The 18,164-nt window shown below is 37.1% G+C and overlaps 1 protein-coding gene across 4 annotated transcripts in view; it reads left to right on the plus strand.

Moving 5' to 3' along the window:
- The window catches only part of PTPN4 (protein tyrosine phosphatase non-receptor type 4), a 111,963-nt gene that overhangs the window by 84,242 nt on the left and 9,557 nt on the right, over positions 1 to 18,164 (plus strand). For all 4 annotated transcript variants that reach the window (XM_044437998.1, XM_044437999.1, XM_044438000.1 and 1 more), the window contains 11 exons: positions 2,850 to 3,015; positions 4,949 to 5,032; positions 5,115 to 5,171; positions 5,873 to 6,029; positions 7,952 to 8,118; positions 10,434 to 10,524; positions 10,610 to 10,671; positions 11,506 to 11,652; positions 12,470 to 12,598; positions 13,415 to 13,563; positions 17,616 to 17,751. In XM_044437998.1, the coding sequence (XP_044293933.1) occupies positions 2,850 to 3,015; positions 4,949 to 5,032; positions 5,115 to 5,171; positions 5,873 to 6,029; positions 7,952 to 8,118; positions 10,434 to 10,524; positions 10,610 to 10,671; positions 11,506 to 11,652; positions 12,470 to 12,598; positions 13,415 to 13,563; positions 17,616 to 17,751 (1,345 nt within the window). The remainder of the gene's footprint in view (positions 1 to 2,849; positions 3,016 to 4,948; positions 5,033 to 5,114; positions 5,172 to 5,872; positions 6,030 to 7,951; positions 8,119 to 10,433; positions 10,525 to 10,609; positions 10,672 to 11,505; positions 11,653 to 12,469; positions 12,599 to 13,414; positions 13,564 to 17,615; positions 17,752 to 18,164) is intronic.

The following is an 18,164-nucleotide window of genomic DNA, read 5'->3' on the forward strand; positions in this document are numbered from 1 at the left end:
CCGATCAGTAAATCATACTGTATATTAGCATGTGCAAAGCTGGGCAGTGAGTTAGAAGGTCTGAGATTCAGTTTCTGGAATTTCCGATTAAAAGGATCTTAAGTAGGGCATAGGACTTTTGAGGGTAAACCAAGGCCATTATGTGTCAAAAGCAGTGTGATCGTGGGATCCATCCAGTTTACTGCATCTGTAAACATTAATAGGGAGGGAAATAATAGGGAAAATATCATATCTGACAAAACTAGTCAAAATAAGTTGTCGTAATGCATTATTTTTGTCAAATATGGATTCATGTTAGTAAATGGACAAGATACATGTAACACAAACAGAGCTTATTAGTGTTTCCCTTTTTTATTTAATTATGCAAATTGATAAATGGAATAATACAGAGAGCTGCTTTGACTGCAGAATAGTCTGCTTTCACACCCATTGTCTAAGCATTCATAAGCTGACTGGGCAAATATAAAGCATAGATGTTTTTGCCCAAGGCTTCTTTCCTAGTTCTCATAATTCATTATGGTAATATACTATAGTATGTTACATCCATAACCAAAAGCTTATTCTTACTAGTTCAAATGAGAACTTTTACTGTTTACATATGAACTTTGTATAGATGTGATAGATAGCTCTTTTATTTAAACATTTTGATTTTTTTTGGTATGTTAAAGGTTTTATGTTTGTCATTTTTGGCTATTGGGTAGTATAGGGGTGAATTAATTAAGTTCCTAGTGGGATATGTATAATCAGGCCAACTTTCAACCACATGTTTCTCCAAAGTAAAGAAACTTGGTAGATATTGCTTCTAGTGCACTTGGATTTGAGGAAGGATACGGTTTTTAAAATCAGTAAAAGTGGGGTCCATGAGAATGTCTTACTTTCCTGGATATAGTTATGGTAGAATAGCAATCCTTTATTTGTGTTGCTAATTAAAGAATTAGGGTATAATTTTATGTATCTATAGGATCCTATGCATACATATGATTTAACCTTTAAGCTCTCAGGGCAAAATTCCTTCTCAGCCATATAGGGAAGGGATGCTTTCTTAAGAAGGGATCCCAGCCTTACAGGATGCTTTCTTAAGAAGGTCAAAGCAACATATGACTGGGATTGCCTCATCTCCTCTGTTGTCCCTATTTTTTATTTTGGAGGCAATGTGCATTAAATAGATTTCTACTTAAGTTTGTATTATAATTCTGTATATAATATCTGATTGCATCAGATTCTGCATTCTGATGGGATGTAGTGTGCAGATCCTTACTTGCAGAAGTATAAAAAGAAAATTTCTAAGGAAAAGAACCTAAGGAAGAAGAATCTAAAAATAGCTCACTGAGTATATTTTAACGCAGGCAATAGGCAGCCAGGTGAAGGCTTTCATTATATAGCTGGATTCCAACCCAATACTATCCAAAGTAAGTTTAATTAGAATATGTGGGTATGCACACACATGCACAGGGAAAGAGAGAGGAGGAAGAAAGGAGTGCAGGGTAGGATGCTATGATTAATAGGTGAGGTCCCTCTTGAGTGCAGCAGATCACTTCAAGTTGCCAATTCTGGAAGCTGAAATCTGGGACAGATTTAAACATCAGCAAACAAAAAATAAGTCAGTTTTAAAAAAGGGGTTGCAGCACATCTGTACTTGTGGGAAGGCAGGAACCTGGGCAGTCAGGCAAAAAGTGATACGAGATAGTAGAATAAAGGTATACTTTTCCTCTTAGTCTTTCTATCTGGGCTTGTCTAAAGAACAGCAAAACTGCGATGTTTGCTGTTTTATGAATCACAGGTGGAATCCTGCCCATGATGGGGAAAGCCAAGAGACCAAGGTAATTTATTTCAGCAGTCTAGTCCCAGTTAATTTATAGCTACAATGGAACTGATCTAGTGAACCAGCACGATAGAACCAGTCTAATGAATTGGTACCAAGTAAGGAATGATTTCAGCAGTGTAGAACATTGCTCTGGGGTCAGAGAACACAAAGGTCTTGAACCCCTGAATTTTTATGCTGTTTCAATAAAAACTTCAAAGTTGCTGTCTCTCCCCACAAAATGCCTGACATTACAAAAGCAGAAACATGCAAGGGGAACAACTCCCAGGTGACCTCAGTAGCTATTCTGGGTTGGGAAAATAGACTCTTGGCAACTGTTAAGTAAAGTCATTCCTACTGTGGAAAGGGTAGACAAATCAACAAAGTACTTAGTCTCTGCGTATTCAAAAACAGTGACCATCCCCAAAAGTTATGAAATTCCAGATTTACAACTAAACTGGTTATAATATGTAGAAATGTCACTTCAGAACTAGCATATGCATGCATAATTAAAATGGAATTTGCTATTTCTGAAACTTTTAAAATATGTATACTTGTAATTAGCTGGGTGCTGCTGTGACCTATTGTTTCTTAGGTAAGACTGATTTGCACTGCCATTTTCTTGCTATTGCTTAGGCTTTCTTGGGCATTTTAAAGTGACCATCTCCATGCTTGCCAGTTGCTTTGGGAATTTAAACTGTTTTGTAATAATGCTTACTGTTAGGGGTGGGGGACATAAAACCAGGGCAGAAGGAGAATGAAATGAAATAACTTGGAATTTCTAGATCCCAGGAGGAACTTTCTAAGGGGCTGTAGTGGGAAGAGAAAACAGGAGAGCGCTTTTGAGCAGATGACCTTCTGCTTACATAGAGATGCAACTACCAATGTTCCATTGGCCATTTGATTATATTGTTCATTCTATGTAATCTAATAATCTAGATCAAAAGTTTATTCTTTGAATCATTCTGAAAATCTGGTAGTAATGGTCTCTTTAGCTGGCAACTCAGACCTTTTCAAAATGTATCATTTTGTGTCTCGTTTTGTGTAGATCTCAAGAGACCCCTATAGATGGGCAACCACCTGCACTGCCACCTAAGCAATCTAAAAAGAATAGTTGGAACCAAATTCATTATTCACATTCTCAGCTAGAATTGGATAACCATATAAATGAAACATATGATGATGATTCTTCCTCATCTCCTGAAAAATCTATGGTAAGATCCTGCTGCAAACTTGTTTATCTGATTTGAAGTTAGACTCTCCTTTGAGAATTTGTGTAGGTAGAGTTAAACTATAGTGTTTTATAATAAATACCTTAAAATAAATTCATAAGCAACGTGTATTGAATGTCTCAACAGTTTTTGGACATTGTCACATACATATGCAGACACATATATCATTTACTACAAATTTTGTGTATTTCAACAGACCCATACTTAAGAGTATAGTGGTACCTCGGCTCAAGAATTTAATCCATTCCAGGACTCTGGTTGTGAGCCAAGTCAAATTTCCCCATAAGGTTCAATGTAAATAAGGGTAATCCGTTCTGTAAATATTTTTTTTAATCACAAAAATTTGAAACAAAGTAACAAAGTACAGTACAGTAGAGAAAACTAACCTAGGTGAGGGGGAGGTTATTGTTTGGAGGCAGAGTGCAAACCATAATCGTGTGATAGCAATTGTATTTCGAGGGAGGGGGAGGAGATGGCCATGATTGTGCTGGGGGTGGGGAGACGGGCACGCTCGTGCAGTGAAGATGGGTGTGATTGTGGGCACGCTCGGGTTGGGAGACGGGCGCAATCGAGGGCGCGCTCATGCAGGGCAATGATCATGATTGCGGCCATCTCCCCCCCCCCCAAGCACAACTTCCCTGCACGAGTGCAACCATGATTGGGGCCATTCCCCCCCCCAGCACGATTGTGCAGGGAAGATGGCGCGATCATCACCCAATGCAGAGTTTGTGACCTAGGTCAAAATTTTTCTGAAATTTCTGTTCGCTACCCAATTTGGTTGTGAACTGAGGTGTTCATGAGCCGAGGTACCACCATATATTTACTGACAGCGATACACTGATTCTTCAGCAATCTTGCATGTGATACTACAATACTAAAACGTTACTTTTGAGCACGTTTCAGTTGACTACCAGTGAATTTGGAATTTAAAGCCATGTGTCTAACATCTAAAAACATGTAGAAAGTATCTAACTGTATCTATCCATTAGAAGAACAGACATCACTAGAGGAATGGATTATCTCCCTGACCCACTGCTTTCCCCCTAATTTTCTCCAGAAGTTTGAATAACCTTCTGGAGCAGATTTGATGGTGATGCAGGAGACTGTAGGAAAAAAAATGGAAATCCCACTTCATGGGCAGAAGTCTTGTTGGAAGGAAAGAATAATCAGATCCATCAGTGATCGGACAGGGACAGTTGGATATAATTTGAAAACAAAGTTCCAGTATTTTTAGGCATAAGGTATATGGATTCAGATTAGCTACCAGGCCAAGTTTAATGTTTTGTTGTTAACCTGATTCTGAGCTGTTCAGAGTTTTATATGTTATCTAATGGATTGCTTTATTTATTTATGTTTCTGTTCAGTCTTTGTCATCCTCAGAAGGAGCATTTCCAGTGGTGCTGCATGCTCCTGAGGTTTGTCTTGAGGATGCAAAGTAACACAGCATTTAATATTGCAGTATCTGTCTCTGTAATGCATTTCCCATAGACTTTAGACAGGCCTCTACAGTTTGGACCTTTAGGTGCTTCCTTAAGACCTACCTCGTATGTCTTTATAAATGCTTTTCCTGACATGTGACTTAGCTAGTATAATTGTAATTTTATTGCTGTGCACTTGGTTTTATCATATGTTATTGTTATATTATTGTTATGTTATCCACTTCCATAACTTGTTATGAAAGTAGTATACAAATTTGTGCAATAAATATGCTTGCTTTTGGTTAAGATTAGGTTACAAGTTACCTTTCAGTTTCTCCACTTGTAATTTACTACTTCTTGTTCAGCTAAAAACACCTGTAGTCTGTTAATAAGGTACATTTAGTCTCTCTGTAATAGATGATGAGCAATTATAGATCACACTGGGATTTAGGAATAATTTTCTAAATAAATTCATGATATTATGCTTTCATTTTCAGCCCAATGGTGGAATTCCCCATGACAATCTTGTTCTGATCAGAATGAGACCAGATGAAAATGGAAGATTTGGTTTCAATGTAAAGGTATTTAAAAAATGTCCCCTTCCATATCTCTTCATATACTTGAATCCTTTATATTGCTTCATTAATTGCCTTTCTTTTAAAGGGTGGATATGACCAGAAGATGCCTGTCATAGTGTCCAGAGTGGCTCCAGGAACACCTGTAAGTTTTCCTGTGGCTCAGTTTTCTCGTTCTTTAAGGTATGATGGAGTGGCCAAACTGAGGGTTGTGGGCCACATGTGGCTCTTTGAGTTTATTTTGTGACAGTACAGACAATACAGCATGCCACAGTTAATCAAAACTTGAAACGGAAGCCCCTGAAATCCTTGCAGCCACACTTAGGGATCTAGGGAGGTACATGTATGCCTGTTGGGAAATGAGGTTCATTCAAAACTTAAGTTGCAACAAACCGGATTAGGAAAAGTTTCCTAATTGTCAGAACAAAACAAGAGTGAAACCAGTTGCCTAGATTGGTCATGGGATCTTCCACATTTAGAGACATTCAGAAAGAAATTTGACCGTCATTTGTGTGGGATGATTTAAATTGGTGCCTTGTGATTTGAGTCCTGGAATGTTACATTGATTGTTACACTGTTTTAATATATTGTATTATGTTTGGAATTTTATTGAATGTAAACAGTTCAGAGAGCCAACATGGCTGACTGTGAACAGCATACAAATTTATATATAAGTAAACAAACAGCCAGGGGTTGGACCCAATGGCCTTCTTGGTCCTTTCCAACTCTTCTAGCCTATGATTCTATGATTAAGCTCAGTAATGAATTTGATAAGCAAGTACATTACAAATAAGACAGAGCCTTACTTGTAATAGACTCTGCATCAATAATTTGTTCCTGTTGCAGGCAGATATTTGTGTCCCGCGTTTGAATGAAGGAGACCAAGTAGTACTGATCAATGGCAGGGATATATCAGAACATACTCATGATCAAGTTGTCATGTTTATTAAAGCTAGCTGTGAGCGGCACTCAGGGGAACTTGTGCTCCTAGTTCGACCCAATGGTGAGTAATTTTTCTGTACAAAGCATGTTTGCTTTTTCCTAGTTTATAGTGTGCTTCCGTCCAAGCATTTGTTGTGGGACCTCTTTCTTCCTTCCTCCTTTCCTCATTTTTTTTTTTTTGAATTCTGGGCACAAAAATATTTTCAATTATGATGAAACAAAGATTAAATAGGAACATAAAGAGACCTAGTATGCTCTGGCTCGGTATTCTTTTTCTAATACTAGTCAGCCTAAAGGAAACACAAAGAGACAGCAGCTGTAACCTGCTCCCTGCTTACATCATGGTATTCAAAGTCTGAAAGTTCTGTTCAACTTTGTTGTTCAGTTCTACAGTAACACTTGCAGATCGGTTCGGTAATGTTCTCCATCTCCTTTTTAAACTATCCAAGCCAACAACCATCATCACACCTTGCAACAGTGAATTCCATGAATTCAGTACATGTTGGATGGATGAGCTGTCTGTCTAGAATGTTCACCATTCACTTTTTAGGTGACCTCCAGCTCTTGCATTATGAGAGTGGGATGAATATTTCCCCAATTTCTCCTGATTATTCATAATTTATATATGCCCGTCAATACCTCTCATTAGCCAAGCTTTTTCAGCAAATATACATTTCAGTCTTTCTTCATAAGAAGGTATTACAGGCCCCTGGATCATTTTGGTTCCTTTTCCTGTACCTTTTCTAATTCTCTAGTATTTATAGAGATAGGGGCCTAGAATGTGTATACAGTAGTCAAATGTGACAGCAGCATAGGTTTATGTACTAATTATTTCAACTAAACTTATAACTACAATTTTACATGAAATTAAAACTTCCACTTTAAAAAAAAAAGGAATAGCTGATTTAACTCTGACTATTAACCACTGTTCTAAAACCAAAGATACACATTTCTTTGGGAATAAGTGAATTTTGAGTTCACCTTTTTTACTGTACCATAGTCAGAAAAAAATAAATTGTGTAGGTGTTACGATTTAACTTGTCAAACTGTGTTGACTGCAATATTTGTTCTAAATAAATGATCTCAAATGTAGAATTTAGTGAAAGGCATTATTTCCTCCTCCACACTTTTGCAGTTCTGTTTTACTCTCAAGCATTGGTAATAAAATTTGTTTGTATTCTGCAAACACTGTCTGGAATATGTATATGACATGTCCTTGAGTTACCTTCCCAACTCTTGATGATAAAATTGCATGAAAGAGAGGGAGATCAGAGTTTTTATTTAGATTTAGAAATATAAGATTATGTCCACCATTAGTCTTGAGAAATAATCATTTCAATGGATCTACTCTAAATTGGTCTAACATGGGATAGAACCCATTTACTGAATCTGTCCATCAGTGGAACAGATAGCAATGGCAAAACAGTTTCCTTTCCTTATTCCCTGCTTCAGCCCCTTAACATGTCCCCTAAATATGGCCTTGGAAGATTCATCAGCTCTAAGGAACAATATAATTTGTTTGGAAGCCTATCTTTTAAAAAAGTGTCATCAGTACAGAAAGCATCTTTTTATACAGAACAGAATCAGTTAAAAGCCATTTGAAAAGTAACATGTAAATTACATGTTACAGAGGTGGGGAGCACTTCTGAATGGGAGGACCAGATGATGCTTCATCTGGCTTTTGCTGGCCAGGTGACATTGGGCAATCTGGACATTTCCCATGGAAGACTCCAAAGAGATTGCAACAGTTAATTCATAGGGAAATAGGAACGCTTACAATTTCAGCCATCTCCACAGTAATTGCAACATTAACTGTAAGAACAATTATCCTATAATTGTCAGATTTAAAAAAAATCCCTCTAAAGATGTTTGTTTACAAAGAATGTATTTGCTATTGTCTTTGGATAAATTTTCAATCTAGTAGCTGTTGACAGTAATACAATTTACCTCTTCAGTAATCATGCTGCTTTTGGTTAATTTTAGCTGTTTATGATGTGGTAGAAGAAAAGCTGGAGAATGAACCAGACTTCCAGTACATCCCTGAGAAGTCTCCACTAGATGGAATCCACCAGGATGACAATGCTCTAAGGGAATCAATGTTTCAGCTGGCAGAGGGGCTTATCACTGGAACTGTGCTAGCTCAGTTTGATGTAAGTAATGTATTTCTAGAAAAGATCATCAAGTGTAAGAGTGTTTGACTGGAGACCAAGGTCAGGATCACCATACTATTGTATTCCCAGTCACACTAAATGGGCATTAAAGCTGACAAATATAAATATATGTATTTGAAATATGCATCTGATCAAAAGATAAACAAATAGGTCCTAGATCAAATCTAGCCAGAGTTTTCCCTACAAACAAAAATGTCAAACTGAAGCAGTCATACTGCAGACATGAAAGCAAGACTCATTGGAGAAGACAATTCTGTTAGGGAAAGTCCAAGGCAGGAGATGAGAGAAAAGACCAAATATGAAATGGACAAGGAGGCCACAGCCTTGAACTTGGAGGAGTTGGGCAGGGCTGTCATGGACAGGATATTTTGGAGTGCTTTCATTCATAGGTTCACCATAGTTGGAAATGATGCGTCAGTACACACACACACAGCATTTCTTGGAGATTATGTGCATAATCCATGTCCTGTCAGTCTAGCATTTGTAAGCAGAATGGGGAAAGAAAAATTCCATTCCCACTTTTCAAGATCTTAATGTCTTCAAACTCTGTTTCAGATGGTGTGTTTATATTAATGGGCCCATGGAACCCACACCTAGAATCTGTTTCTAGGGCTCCTAAAGAATCTGTGCATGTCAACAGAAAGGTCTTTTTCCGCAACCTTAATTGTCATATTCAGTGAGGGCACACCTGAGAAGAAAAGAGCTAACCTGCCCCTACCCATAAATGGTGATCCATCCTGAAATTTGGCCCATTCCAATTAAAGTTAGGGGGAAAAAATTCAATTGGTGCCTAATTACATGATGGTGGGGGGAATTTTCTCCAGAGGAAAAGTAAATAATCTGGGGAAGAGGCCTTTTTCCAGGCATTTGCTATATTGTAGTTTTATGTGTGCATGTGTAATGTGGCTTCTGCTTTGTGCATTGAGAAGTGGCACAACGTGGGAGTCCCTAGACTGCTATCACAGTTTCTTCCTCTTAGCATGTGAGATCAGAGGCCTCACTAGTGCCAGCCACTATGGCCAGTGGTCAGAGTTTCTGGGAGTTGTAATCTAAAATAATCACAGTGAACACTGCAAAAGAGAGTGGGGCAGAGCCAGCTCTGCATTCCCATCTAAGGCTTCCACTTTCCAAGCTCCCTGTCTCCTTCAAGGTGCCCAGTCCTCCAGTTCTTTCTGATTCCCACTTCCAAGCCTACATCTGTCTGCCTTCTGCTCTGCTGTCTTTCACCCTATGCATCCTAATCTTCTTCCTTGCTTGCCTGCTTAATTTACCTCTTTTTTACAACTCCCTAGCCCTCATTCTTAGTACGCATCCAGCTTTTTGAACCTTCAAAATGGAATCATGCATCTCTTTATTTTATTTTGTACTAAATTAATGGAGGTAAAGATGATTGAAGATGACTAAATGAAGCGATTTAGTGTACTTGATTATCATATTTTGGACCAGGTCCTCAATAGAAATTGGAACATAGATAGGTTCTGTTCTTTTGGGGTTTTTTTTTTTTAGTGGATTAGCACCCTGTTACATCTTTGCAATCCCACTTAATATGAAAGTTGCTATTCTTAATGGCATATATGTAAAAGGAATAGTGAAAAAACCTTCAGTCATTCACACTATTTTGGCCTGCATTAACGGAAGCAGCACTTCCAAAATATGTGAAGTACTCGTTGCATTATACTCAGCATTAGTCAGATCTCACCTGGAGTACTGTGTCCAGTTCTGGACGCCTACGTTTTTAAAAGATGCAGAAAAGCTAGAAAGAGTAAAAATGATGATTCAGGGACTGAAGGCAAAGCCCATTGAGAAAAGGTTGCAAGAACTAGGCATGTTCAGTCTCAATAAGAGAAGATTGAAGGATGATACAATAGCACTGTACAAGTACCTGAAAGGCTGTCACAAAGAGGAAGGACAAGATTGCTTCTCATTCATTTTGGACTACAGGACACGGAATAATGGATTCAAGTTAGAAGAAACTAGATTTAGATTAGACACCAGGAAGAATTACCAATAAGTTGTTCCACATTGCCTTTTTGTTCATGACTCTTGGCCTTAATGCAAATGCTATGCCATTACTTCTCTTTTAAACTTTCAGATGGTATATTTGTTGCAAATTTCAGTGCTAATTTCAATTTCTTGAAAACAGCTGCCAAAGTAAAAGTATGGCATTTTTACCTTTAGCAACATGCTTGCAATCAAGAAAAAATAAATGATGTTCAATTGTCTTGCTTGTATTCAGTCTTTCATTATTAGTCATACTTTGCTTGTTACTATCTGACATGTTTGTTTCTATTTAGCAACTTTACAGGAAGAAGCCTGGGATGACGATGTCTTGTGCCAAATTACCTCAAAACATTTCCAAAAATAGATACAGAGACATTTCGCCTTGTAAGTGCTTCAGTGTATGCAAGTTTACACAGTTCATTAATTGCTGTTTAGAAACTAATAGTTGTTTTTATTACCTTTTTTTCAGATGATGCTACACGGGTCATTTTAAAGAGTAATGATGATTACATCAATGCAAATTATATAAATGTGAGTTGACAGTTTTCCTTCCTCTTAATTTGTTATTTCATATTTGCATATTAGCCTTTTAGATTTAAAAGATACAAAAAGATGTACCTAATGTTAGGTGAAGCTGTTTCAGTATGTTATGGTTTGCTGTAGGTTACTACAGTTATAAGTGGAGAGAATTCTGCCCATATAGTTGTATGTCTGGTTTCTGTGAGAATTTTTCCAGAAGTTAAACCTTTTGATACACCTTCATTTAACACCAGAATGCAAGTCCTTGGGCTGCATGCAACCCCTGTACACATCAATGTCTCCTTCTCCTTCAGCAACCCAGAAGCAGTAGTGCCTGTTACTTGTGCCAGATCCTCCTCCTCCTGATGACCTGAAGAAGCTCTCATTGTTTTTCATCACTGCCACAGATAATGTCAGTCTTGCAGGGAGGGGGAAACTCAACAGTGTCCTGCCTAGCCCCATGATCTTGCTGCAGGACTACTGAGATGGGGTCAACTTTAAAGCCGCGTCTTCTATGTACATGTCTGCTGATCTTTTATGAAGTCCTCAGGACCGAAAATATTGTACATTCTGGATTTAAAAAGATGCTAGTGTTCAGTTGTTGTGCCCCAAACAGAGAAGACCAGCAATAGTCAATTATTATATATCACTTCTTGCAGGAGTCAGGGAAGGAATGATCTGGATGTTTGGTAACATATTTTATTGCAATCTTTGACAGTTAATTGTGCAATATTTCTAGCTCTCATCTATCTATTTTCTAGCTGTCTTTGAAACTGAACTTGATCTACCAAAGAGTACACAGTTGTGAAACTACTAACACATTCATCAGTTCTTTTTTATTTTTAGATGGAAATCCCTTCTTCCAGTATAATAAATAAATACATTGCCTGCCAAGGCCCTTTACCCAACACTTGCCCTGATTTTTGGCAGATGACTTGGGAGCAAGGCTCGTCTATGGTGGTTATGTTAACCACTCAAGTGGAACGGGGCAGGGTAAGTTCCTCTATAGTTTTATTTCTTAAAACAACTAGAACATCCAATGCTAACTTTATTTCAAGTTGTATTTGTATTCCTATACTGTTAAAATATTTGGATTCTTTGGATATTTTCCTATGTATTCAACAGTATAATTGCTTATAATTTTAAATTAGCAGCCCCTTGCAGCTTGTTTGAGCCGAATGTACTTGCAGTATCTTCTGCAGTATATTATGAGGAAAAAGCAGTATCATAATCTAATAGAAATCTGTTCAAATTTACTGACTTGTCAGTTAGTTGTTTGACTGTTTGCTTGATACACTTGTGCAAGCAATTATTGGCTTTCAATGGTAAGACAAGAGTATATGGCTTATCTTGGAAGTAATTGGAAGTATAGTTAAAAGAAATCTGGAGCAAAATGCTGCTTTTGAAACTTAAGTTCAAATTTAAACTTTTGTAATATCTTGCTTAGGGACTGCAGGTGGCGCAGTGGTTTAAACCACTGTGCTGCTGGGCTGGTTGATCGAAAGGTCGCCGGTTCGAATCTGCACAACAGAGTGAGTTCCCATTGCTCCGTCCCAGCTCCTACCAACCTTGCAGTTCGAAAGCATGCAAATGCAAGTAGATAAAAAGGTACCACTTTGGTGGGCAGGTAACAGCGTTCCGTGCACTTTGGTGGTTAGTCATGCCGGTCACATGACCACAGAAACTGTCTGGACAAACGCTGGCTCCCTCGGCTAGGAAACGAAGATGAGCACCGCCCCCTAGAGTCAGGCATGACTGGACTTCTCATCAAGGGAAAACTTTGCCTTTTTTAATATCTTGCTGACTTTAGGTAAAATGCCATCAGTACTGGCCTGAGCCCAGTGGAAGCTCCTCATATGGGAATTTCCAGATCACTTGTCATTCAGAAGAAGGAAATCCTGCTTATGTCTTCAGAGAGATGACACTGTCTAACTTGGAGGTGAGCAACAACTGCCTACAATAATAAAACCCTAAAACTGAAAGCATCTCATTGTAAAATATTAGCATATCATTTTCTTGATTGTCTTTTTTAGTCTCCTTGGAAAGCTGAAATATCACCATCGTTTGTTACCTTTTGTTCAACAAAAATGTAATATTATAAAGATAAAAGTATAATCACATTCTGTAGTTAGATCCAAAGTATTGAACCTGCCACCATCAGTAAGCATGTACATTAATTAACAGTCTGCAATGTATATTGTTTAAGGAAATCATAGCATTGTTTATAAGAAAAGTTTGAGTTTTACCTCATGTTTTATCTTCATAGAGTTATGAATGCTGCCTTTTTCAAATTACTGTTTCCCCACATAACATTATGGAAACATAAAGACGATTGTACATACACAAAATGGTAGGATAGTACGTTTTCTCAAGGGAAACAGTCGTTTGTCTTGTGCTTATAAAACTCAAAATCCTGTATGGTATTGCATTCACCTAAGAGGGCTCAATAAGATAGCATCTTACCTGTTTGGAATTTTCAAAGGGTACCTTTAAAATATTATTTCAGATTTAACCCCAAATCAGTGGAGTTTATTTTAAAAATCCATTGTCCATATAAGCACATAATCCTTATCTCACCTTCCAATTAATGGTTTTGTATTTCATTTAACTGACAAGAAACATCTGAATGTTGATTTTGTAACATATGAAAAGAAAAAAAATGTAATACTGAGGTAGGTTTGACTTTAGACATTAAACATATTATAGGAAAACACTGAAATATTCAATTACATTTGACCAAATTTTGTCTTACTAGAAAAATGAGAACCGTCAGCTCACTCAAATCCAGTATGTAGCATGGCCTGATCATGGGGTTCCTGATGATTCCAGTGATTTCTTGGATTTTGTATGTCTTGTCCGAAAAAAAAGAGCTGGCAGAGAAGAACCTGTTGTTGTTCACTGCAGGTATTTAGTTCATAAGTGACCACTCAGTGTAATGCCTTTCCCAAGTTTTTAAATTGATGACATTATTTCACTTCGTAGTGTCATTCATTTTCAAATACAAATAATATTCTTATGTTTATATTAAAAGTAACTGTTACTTGCTTTTTTTCTTCAGTGTTTTTGAAACTGAGCTAATATAGCTATGAAGTATGACATCTGTCAGTACATTTAACAAGACAGAACTGAGGAAGGAAGCTTATTCAAATAGCTGTGCTAATCATGTATGCGAGCTATGAGGCTAAAAAGGAAATGGCTTGGCTACTTTAAAGAGAAATGTCTGCTAGTAATATATGTAGCAATAATGCACTGCACTGCTGTCAATAGAGCAGAGGGAGATTTCTCCTTCTCCCCACAAATTTGTATGCCCTCCTTGAAATCTGTTATAGGGAATTGCACAGCCTTTCAGTAAAGCATGAGAGGGAGAGGGAAGGGAACCATAGGGATTTGGAAAGTGAGAACCTGCCCTGGGTGCATCTAAAAATAGCTGTCATGGGTGGATATAACTGCTCAAAACGGACAAGTTGTTGTGGTTGTTGTTTATTTATTATTTGCATTTACATACCACCCTAGTAGCCCAGAGCCAGATATAGTACTCTATCCAGATGCATACACAAAGAGTTAAGATGGCTTCAACTAGTTGCTACCACTTCCCTTTGAAGCAACTCCAACTGAAAATAAAATACAAAACTGCTTCTAAAATAAATATTGTAAAAAGGGGGTTACTTAGGGCACATTAGCACCCACAGACACTGCACTGCGTACCCTTGACATAATAGCAGGAATTGATTTATGGAAGCTCATAGATTAATTGTCCTCCCTTTGGCAGATGATTTTCTGCTTAATTTGTTTCCTTGTTGCTAATGATAAATGGTATTTGAGCTGTACATTGATGCCATCCACTGGACAAAAATGTAAATTAACTTATTACTAAAGTGTGCAATATTTCTATAGCAAACTAAAATGAAATACCATAAATGAAGTAATACAGCTGGGTAATGATTAATGAGAGTTTGAATAATGTGATATTCAATTTAGTGAAAATTGTACAATGACATCAGTTAAGGCAAGGCTAGTGCATGCACAGTTGAAGTTACTGGGTGACTCTTAAGGTTTTAAATGCTTTACCTGTGTCGCTCTACCTGTCTCCATTCAGTGCTTTGTTTATGCTAGTTTCCACTCCATCCTTGTCATAGTACTAAGCAAATAATGATAGGGAAAGCCTTGATAACTGTCATCTTGTGCATGTGTGATTACAGAGAAGCTTCTGAATTGTAGATAAGGAAGCATTAAAATAAAGTGATTCAGACAGAAACAAGAGGCCAGTTTTATCCTTGTGACAGTTTGTCACACAAATGAGAAGTGTGCCATTAACGCAACTTTATTTTAACTATATCAATTTATATTCAACAGTTTTCTAGGCCATGTAAATTCTACATTGGTGTTATATCACTCTGTGCAAAATGTCTAGTACAGTAGTGTGTATAACAGGGATGCTTTCTATAACCACTCTGTGTCTTTATTAACAGTAAATTAAAATTATAAGTATATTCTTTTTATCTTTTACGGCAATATTTTGTTAAGATATAAAAACTTAGGCAATGAAAATGTTTAAAACTACTTCCATTGAGCTGGAACCAATTACCATATTCTACATAAAATTATAACTTTGAATATTGTGAATTTGAATAATGTAACGACCCTAATGTGGGATTCATTATCTGCCCTAATTGAGACCTATCTGAAATCCCAAATGTATGTAACGAGTGTTTTCATTTTAAATTGAAATATAGACACATTTTGAACTCACATATGTGCTCAGTGCACTAATTCCAGCAAGTTACTCTTTATTCGGCAAACTGGTAGGGACCATATCCAGTGCTGTCTATGGGCCAGCAGGATCCATTGCTTGTGCAACGGAAAGCTAGTGCTTCCTAAAGAAACCAGAAATTAACCAATATTGGAGGCAGTGAGGGCCAGCTGTTAACAATATTCTTCTTCTAGTGCCAGTTTAAGACTTTCCTCTAGTTCCAGGCATTTGATGGAGTATAAAGGTTTAAGCATTCTTCAAATTTTTATTGTTGATAATTTTTTAAAATTGCATGTAAATGGTTATTTTAAAGGTTTTATTCTTTGATAATCTGCCCAGAGACTTTTAGCTATAGGGCAACATAAGCATGTTTATTGTTAACATGATTACAGTAGTGACAGTACTCTCATTTCTGAATGAAATGGGTCAATGGAACTCACAGAAGAGACTTTAATTGAATGGTCATGATTTGGAAACAAGTATCTTGGGTAATCTTTGGGATTGTTCAGGGAAGTGTTAGCTTCCTCTTGCTCATGCAATGGACCTTACTCATGTAACATTGTCACTGGAGGCACAGAGGTGGTAAAAGTCAGAACCCCAGATTGTGTGTGTGCGTGTGTGTGTGTGTGTGTGTGTTAGAGATTGTGTTTGTGGTCTATTAAAATTTTGATATAGTTGACTGTAGTAATGTCAGCACCCAGAGAGGATACTGGTTTATTGTGCTAAGACCAGATTAGAGAAAAAGGGTTCCCTTGCGAGTCACAAAACAGAGTGTTTGGCAATGGAAGCCAATCAACATGAACAACAGAGAGCTTTTGTTTTTGGGTGGTAAAAATAAATAGGCAGGCTTCCAGGATGGAGTATGGGTTGTAGCACAACAAGGCAGTTATGTGAAGACGGGATGATAACCAAGATGCTCCTCACCACCATGATTGGCACATTGAGAATGTGGAACTTCTTTTAGTAGAACATATTTCAAAAATCCTACAAGAAAACTGAATGCCTATAGATTACCTAGATTAAATTATATTTTGTAATATATTTTAAAAGTAATTCATTTTACAAATCTCTTTTAGAAACTAGTTCCATTAGGACCTTGTAAAATAAATCTCCTAAGATACCTAAGTATCCTACACACATTAACTCTAGGGACAAGGTGTGGAGACAAATGGTCTACTACTGAATAACCAGTATTTGATCATTTGTTTTCCATTGAATCTGTTACTTTTGACATGGAAGAAAATGCCTCTTTAGTGGGAAAAGCCATTGCTATATAATATAGAAAAGATTAGAATTGAAAATGGTTATTTCATAAACCTTTGTTTCCATAAACTTCTAGAAAGCAAATTCAGATATTTCCTGTGAAGTTAATTTGTCTAAACATTTTAACCATGTTTTCTCATATACCACTTTCAGATCTACATTCCTTGTATTTGTGTCATTTGGACCTTTTTCTTACCTCAGCAGTATTAACATTGATGAGTAATACATACTTGCCAGCAGCAGCATGCCTGGTTACAATAGCTGTCATAAAATTATATGCTCATGGAGTTCTCAAAACAGTATCATTGTTGTTTAAAACTGTTATTGTTCTGAGTGGCAGATTGAATCCTGAAAATATGATTGCTATGAGTGCACAGCAACATTTCCAAAACTGCCATATCATGGAATATGGCTATATATAAACAGGAATGTTAGCATTTCCCAAAGCAATATACTTAACAATATGCCAAACCTAAAATAATGTATAGGTGTTTAAATTTTATAGTGACAGCAAATATGTTCAAAACTTTCAAACACTTCTTTGGTAAAGAGCAAAAATATTTTTCAAAGCAATCTTAGCAAAACATAAAAAGGTTACCTATGTTCTAAGAAACGAGGCCTACAAACCATATTTACAGTGACCCTTGTGGCAAATTCAGTCTTTTTGGCTTAATGCTTAAGAGAGAGAGATGGGTGGGGAGCTGTATTATACTGAACATGTTGAGAAAATGTATTGCAGATTCTATTAGGCAAAACATTTGCTGATTTCCTGTAAATTGTATTTTCCTGCAGGAATTAAGTCTTTGCAGTTCTTATTTCCAGAGAGTTGAAATCTTAGGTGACTCAAATTATTTTCAAGTTTGTCTTAGGTACATTATGTACATATTTAAGTACTTTTAAAAAGGTAATATGATAAATATTGTACACTTCTGTTATTTCGCAGTGCTGGAATTGGACGAACAGGAGTTCTTATCACTATGGAAACAGCTATGTGTCTTATTGAGTGCAATCAGCCTGTTTATCCTTTGGATATTGTGAGAACCATGAGAGATCAAAGGGCCATGATGATCCAAACTCCTGTAAGTCATGGATAATACAGTAGGATATTTTTTTCCAGTAACACTCATGCTCAGGCTGTTTATTTGAATGGTTTTATATCATTGCAGCATGAGTGGGTACAGGATTTTATTTATATGTTGAATGTAACATTTAACATGGGACAGTAATTTTTAGTGCACTAATACTTGAACCCATGAGAGATTGAAAGCCAGCCTATTGGTTTGAAAAATGCACCCTATGCTCCTTTATAGTGGACTGGTTCATACCCAACTCAGGTAATTAGCCACAGTGGGTTGTCTTATTGTTTGAACCTATACTACTTCCTGCAGGGTGGCTTTTTTTCAACAAGTCACCCTGACAATCTATGCTTGTTCTAGAGGTTGTTGTGTCAGCTGAACCTGGGACAGCAGTATCATTATGGGTTGCAAGTATC

Source organism: Varanus komodoensis, unplaced genomic scaffold, assembly GCF_004798865.1.
Source record: "Varanus komodoensis strain SLA01 unplaced genomic scaffold, ASM479886v1 scaffold32, whole genome shotgun sequence".
Classification (NCBI taxonomy): domain Eukaryota; kingdom Metazoa; phylum Chordata; class Lepidosauria; order Squamata; family Varanidae; genus Varanus; species Varanus komodoensis.